The 6,127-nt window shown below is 37.9% G+C and overlaps 1 protein-coding gene across 1 annotated transcript; it reads left to right on the top strand.

Moving 5' to 3' along the window:
• The first annotated feature begins 303 nt into the window (after positions 1 to 303).
• cdc23 (cell division cycle 23) lies at positions 304 to 6,091 on the top strand. The gene is made up of 16 exons (XM_005802918.3): positions 304 to 416; positions 701 to 773; positions 1,556 to 1,693; positions 1,789 to 1,831; positions 1,923 to 2,028; positions 2,131 to 2,263; positions 2,363 to 2,540; positions 2,631 to 2,728; positions 2,864 to 2,945; positions 4,131 to 4,284; positions 4,396 to 4,515; positions 4,602 to 4,677; positions 4,765 to 4,826; positions 5,116 to 5,194; positions 5,385 to 5,504; positions 5,577 to 6,091. The coding sequence occupies exons 1-16, from the start codon at positions 304 to 306 to the stop codon at positions 5,727 to 5,729; spliced, it is 1,728 nt and encodes a 575-aa protein (XP_005802975.2). The 3' UTR covers positions 5,730 to 6,091.
• The last annotated feature ends 36 nt before the right edge of the window (positions 6,092 to 6,127 follow it).

Raw genomic sequence — 6,127 nt, 5'->3', positions numbered from 1 at the left:
TACACTCATTCAGAGGAAAGCCATAATTCCTGTTTTAAATGGCGTACTGCCCCTGACTAGAATATACTCACAGTAACACATGGTGGTGCTGGGATAATGCTGTAAGGAAGCTGGTCAGAGATACGGTTGGAAATAATCTGCCACATTTGTAAGAGGTTTGAAAAATATGTATTCTCTTGAGGGAGGGAGTTTATTTCACGCCACCTAAAATGTCCACGACTTTTGTTCTGAAAGGGAATGGGAAGAGGAAGTGGAGTCTCGTAGCTTCTTTTTCCAACCAATCACCTGTTCGCTTGGTGAAATATGAAAATGGCGGCTCTGTGCAGTGAGTTCGGAGATCTGGCACAAATCAAGAAACAGCTAATATCTGTCATATCGTTGTGTAAAGAAAGAGGAGTTTTGCATAGCGCGAAGTGGTAAGACTGCAAGATAAAAAAATGTGCTGTTTAATGTGCATCTTTTTGCAATTTGACACAGAAAAGTCACCTAAATAAACGCCATGTCTCTGGTATTAGCTAAAATAGCGCTGTTGATGAACATGTTTTAAGCTAAGATATGGCAGGTTTAACGACACTGTTTCACTAAATATGTTTGATGGCTATCAGTCAGTGACGGTATTGAATTTTCGTTTCGCTTGTTATTGCTGTAGACAAGTAAACAAGCGGGGTAAATGCTAACACCGGCGATGTTTGCATTTCAGGGCTTCTGAGTTGGCGTTTGCTTTGGATCCCCTTCCCAAGGATGATTTACCCCCAGAACCAGCATTCACTGAGGTTAGTTCACTGCCACGAAGGTCTGAGGTTCAGTGGGGGGTTTATGCATAAACAATAAAGAAAAACCAAAATCAGAAATGATGCAGTTTATCAGAAATCTCATTATTAGCTCACTTATGTTCATTATTGAATTTTTAAATTCACTATTTAAAATTACAATGAAGGTACATTTTATTAATCAATTTGTATAGCGTTGGGGCTATGTGCTCCTATTTTGTACATGTATGCAAATCATTTCATATCTCTACGCTTAAACATAATTTATTGATGATTTCATTGTTTCAGCTTCCCTACTAAGATTAATATCAAGTGTGGATAAAAAGGTGGAAGTGAATATGCATCCAACTGACTAATGAAGCTGAATTTTAATGCACGGAACCAGAAATATTGTAGTCTACTAAATACTTGATCCAAGCAGTCTTTGGCAGAAGTGAAATTTTTTACAGATGTTTAGATTTTCTGGAGCCTATTTTGATAATATTTTTCATTTCTAAGCATTTTTTAAATTCAAGATTATCACAATTTTAATTTAGGCTTTCTGAGATTTGTTTTAAACGATATGTGATTTCCTGTTTTTTTGGACAAAAGGTATTGATTCAGTGTTGTTCAATAAGGCAGTGTGCATGATTCTTTTTAAACACATACTGCCCCCTGCTGACCAATTTTTCAGATCATATTTAGTATTTAAAACACCTTTAGGATTATGCACTTTAGACATTTTTATTAAATCATATAATCATAAAAATTGAATGTTTTCTTACCATTGTCTACCTTGCATACAGGAAGACGCTCAAGATCTGGATGCCTTCACTTTGGCCAAATCCTACTTTGACCTGAAAGAGTATGACCGTGCTGCTTACTTTCTAAAGGGCTGCTGTAGCCAGAAGGCTTATTTCCTCTACATGTATTCCCGCTATCTGGTAAGATTCAATAAATACTTATCTGTCTCTGATTCACGATTTGATCGCTCTGTTTTGGAGGCATTTTTTATGAATACATGCTTGTTTAATTTTAGTCCGGCGAGAAAAAGAAAGATGATGAGACTGTGGACAGTTTGGGTAAGATCCTTTTGATTTACACCAATTAGAGAACAGAGGAGCTACTTCCCTTGTTTCCGGAAAGCGTTTGTCTGATTCTGTGTGGTTTTAGGTCCTTTGGAGAAGGGTCAGGTGCGTAATGAAGCTTTGCGAGAACTGAGAGTTGAGCTCAGTAAGAAGCACACTGCAAGAGAGCTGGACGGCTTTACGCTGTATTTGTAAGTGCTTCTTCTCCATAAAGATGCTCACTAATGGGATATTTAGTTAAGGAAAGAGTGCACTACAAATAAATCTGTTGTTGTGTGCGTGTGTGAAAATAGGTATGGGGTTGTTTTACGAAAGCTGGATCTGCTGAAGGAGGCAGTGGAAGTGTTTGTGGAGGCAATTCAAGCCCTTCCTCTTCACTGGGGTGCCTGGCTGGAGCTTAGTAACCTCATCACAAACATCGAAATGGTAACGGTCTTTTGAAGTTTCTCGTGTTTTGTCATGTTACAGCTACAAACCTTGGAAGTTTTTTATATAGATTTTATATTCTCTGCTCTCTTTGTATAGTTAAAGTCCCTGTCTCTGCCTGACTGCTGGATTAAAGACTTCTTCATGGCCCACATGTACACAGAGCTCCAGATGATCAAAGAGGCTTTGCAGAAGTACCAAAACCTCATTGAGGCCGGCTTCTCCAAGAGCACCTACATCATCTCGCAGATTGCTGTTGCCTACCACAACATCAGAGGTTTTCAAACGTTTTTCAAGGTTTTAAATGTCAGGAAAATGCTGTGTGAGCAGGAGGAATCTAACGGCAATCTGTCTCTGTTTATTAAAGATATCGACCAAGCTTTGGCGCTGTTTAATGAACTGAGGGAGCGTGATCCGTATCGTATCGACAACATGGACACCTTCTCTAATTTGCTATATGTCAAAGTAAGTTTACAGCTTCTAAATGTGTTGTCTCAGATTTGAGATGTAAGCACATGATCAATAGGGATGAAGTGGATTTCATGAAAATCCAGAGGTCCCTTTATTTCTTTATTCTGTCAGTGCTTTGTGTCTTTACAGAGTATGAAGCCTGAATTAAGTTATCTAGCCCACAACCTGGTGGAGATTGATAAATACCGAGTGGAGACATGCTGCGTAATTGGTAAGCAATAAGTTAATCCCATTGAGAATAGAAAAATCACAGAGGAACGTCAACGCATTATTAGACTTTCAGGATAATCTTTAGACTTATTTACAGTCCTGAGTTTGTTCCTCAAAGAGAATAGGAGCCCTGCAAAACATCATTTCCACATTTTGTCTCCTTGCAACTACAAGTCAATATATTTTGACATTTGCCCCAATCCAACATGAAGTTGTGCAATTGTAAAGCAGGAGGAAGATTTTTCAATGCAGTATTAATTTTTTGTTGCTGATGAAAATAAAATTAAAAAAAATGTAGCATGCTTTTGTATTCAGTCTCCCTTACTTTGATACCTGTAAATATAATTCAGCTCGCTAAATTCCCTTCTGAAGTCCCGTAGTGAGTAAATGGAGTCTTTAAGAAACAACATGGATGAAGGTGCTCTGGTTTCATCAGCTCAATGTTATATTATTCAATCACTATGCTTAGCAGAAAACACACCATCAGCTTAGTGGAACATGGTAGGAGATGCATTATGCTGTGGTGTGGGAAACTGTTCAGAGTTGTTGGGAAAGATGCAGAGAAACCCTCGAAGAATACATGTTGGAGGTTGGAGTTTAAATTTGCAGCACAGTGACAACTCTTAAAAAGCTGTCAGCCACGAAAGAGAAGTTTAGATTGAAACATATGGATGTTAGAATCTCTTTGTCAGAGTCTATAAGTGAAACCAATGTTTTCTGTGGCAGCAAATTTGAAATTAATGTTCAGGTTCTCTCCAGTCTGAACTATTTCATAAAGAACAAAAGGGTAAATTTTAAGTGATAGCATGTGCAAAGCTGGTATAGACTTCTCTCTAAAATATTGACTCTGAGCTCAATTCAAATAAAAGTCACACTTTTCTTGTTTGTAATTGAAACACATTTAAAAAGCCAAAATATATTTTTTCCAGTTTAGTCAAACTGCACTTTGTGCTGGTCCATCATATAAAAGCCCATTAAACTATAACTATAGCAGCTTGACAGAATGTAACAAAGTTTAAGGTGTCTAACCTTTGGTAAGGACTGCATTTTTGTCAAGGTTCAAAATAAATCAAACTTAAAACTGGAAGTAAGTCAGAACATCCCATCATTTAACTCTGACCCTTGTCTCTTCACCAACTGCCTGGATCTGGATGGGTTTCTGAGGAGAACTTTGTTTCATTTAAAGGGAACTACTACAGTTTACGCTCTCAGCATGAGAAAGCAGCTCTGTACTTCCAGCGCGCCCTGAAACTAAACCCTCGTTGTCTTGGAGCCTGGACCCTCATGGGCCACGAATACATGGAAATGAAGAACACTTCAGCTGCCATCCAGGCCTACAGGTTGGACAACATGTTTCACTGATTAGCTCAGTGTGGAACCAGTTTTGCTTTAAAACCTGCAGATCTCATGTTTTAAAGAAATGTTACCTCTGCTTGTTTTTTTTTCGCCAGGCATGCAATTGAAGTGAACAAGCGGGATTATCGTGCCTGGTATGGATTAGGTCAGACATATGAAATCCTTAAGATGCCTTTTTATTGTTTGTATTACTACCGAAAGGCTCACCAGCTCAGGTTTGGATTAATTTTATTTTTTAATGTTTATATTCAGTCTAAACACATTGAACTGTGCATCACTGATTTGGTCATTTTGCCTTCAGACCCAATGACTCTCGCATGTTGGTTGCATTGGGGGAAAGCTATGAAAAACTCTCTCAGCAAGTTGAAGCCAAGAAGGTAAACATCTTGCAGCTATCAGCACCTTGAGTTTATTTTGTAAATATTCAACTGTTTTTTTAAAAATTGATTTTTATTCTTTTGCAGTGCTACTGGAGGGCTTATTCTGTTGGCGATGTAGAAAAAATGGCTCTTCTTAAACTGGCAAAGTAAGCTGTTCTCAATTTAATTGTTAAAAAGTGGCACTTAGCAATTTAATGTTTTAGTGTAGCAGTAGTTCCTGCCTAGTTTGGAAACTTAAATACTCTTTAAAAGTGAATGAAAAACAGCATTATTCCATCTCCTATTTTCATATTGCTACATCCATTGATATCTCCCTTTAAATAAATTCCTTTTTTATGTTGGGTAGAAAGTGGTGTAGTAACCTCAGCTTTAGCTCATTTGTAGCTAATTTTTCAGCTTCTTTTTCCATTAAAGTGTAATCTCATCCCTCCACAGGCTCCATGAACAGCTGAATGAGTCTGACGATGCTGCTCAGTGTTACATGCTTTACATTCAAGACATTTTCTCTTGTGGGGTAAGCACTTAGTGGTATATGTTGTAACTTTAAATAGAAAACTTCTTTGCTCTGTACAGCTGTCAGCTTTGTTCTCAAAAGCATTTCAGTTGTAGCATCAGGTTTTGAATTAGATAACTGAGGTGGAATAGTATTTCTAAAGTCAGTGTGATGAACTGAATGAGTCTTTTCAATGGTGATGTTCCTTCAGGAGCAACTGGAGCATGCAGAGGTGAGCACAGCTCTGCGCTACCTGGGTCAGTATTATTTCAAGAGCAAACTCTACGACGAGGCTTCGATCTGTGCGCAGCGCTGCTGTGACTACAACGATGTAAGTTTTAAACATGGAATCCATGATTATTCTGTCAAAGTCAGCAGTTACATTGACTGATCGCTCTCGTAGGCACGAGAAGAGGGGAAGGCTCTGCTGAGGCAGATCTCACAGGTCAGAGATCAGGTGGAAACGCCTTCAGCAGATCTGTTCACTCCGCTCTCAAACATCAACACACCGGTCAGGAGGGTGTCTCCTCTGAACCTCATCTCCTTCACACCATGATAGTCCTTGAACTTAATATGACAGACATTTTCTTAAAATAAAGTTTTAATTGTAAATGTCTGTTTATGTATTTAGAGAAATGTTATGTTTTTCTATAGTTGGAATTGGATCTTTCTTTATTTGAAAAAGAAAACCTTCCAGTTAATTTCTAATAAAGTACATTGTCACATGCATAAGACTGACGGTATTTGATATCTTATATAGCAAAATATGTTGAGCACAAAAACATTTTGATTTGCACATCATAACTTTAGTACTCTATTTAAAAATAGTGAGAAATGAGCAGTCTCCCTTTTTGTCTTTTGCATTTACAACATACAGTACAATGAATGCTTCTAGCCCCTTTAAACAAGATCAGCTTGATTCTTGTGCCTTTTGATAATTCTAGATTTTAAAAG

Source organism: Xiphophorus maculatus, chromosome 11, assembly GCF_002775205.1.
Source record: "Xiphophorus maculatus strain JP 163 A chromosome 11, X_maculatus-5.0-male, whole genome shotgun sequence".
Lineage (NCBI taxonomy): Eukaryota > Metazoa > Chordata > Actinopteri > Cyprinodontiformes > Poeciliidae > Xiphophorus > Xiphophorus maculatus.
The sequence above is the reverse complement of the archived record's forward strand: the minus strand, read 5'-3'. Positions and strand labels throughout refer to the sequence as shown.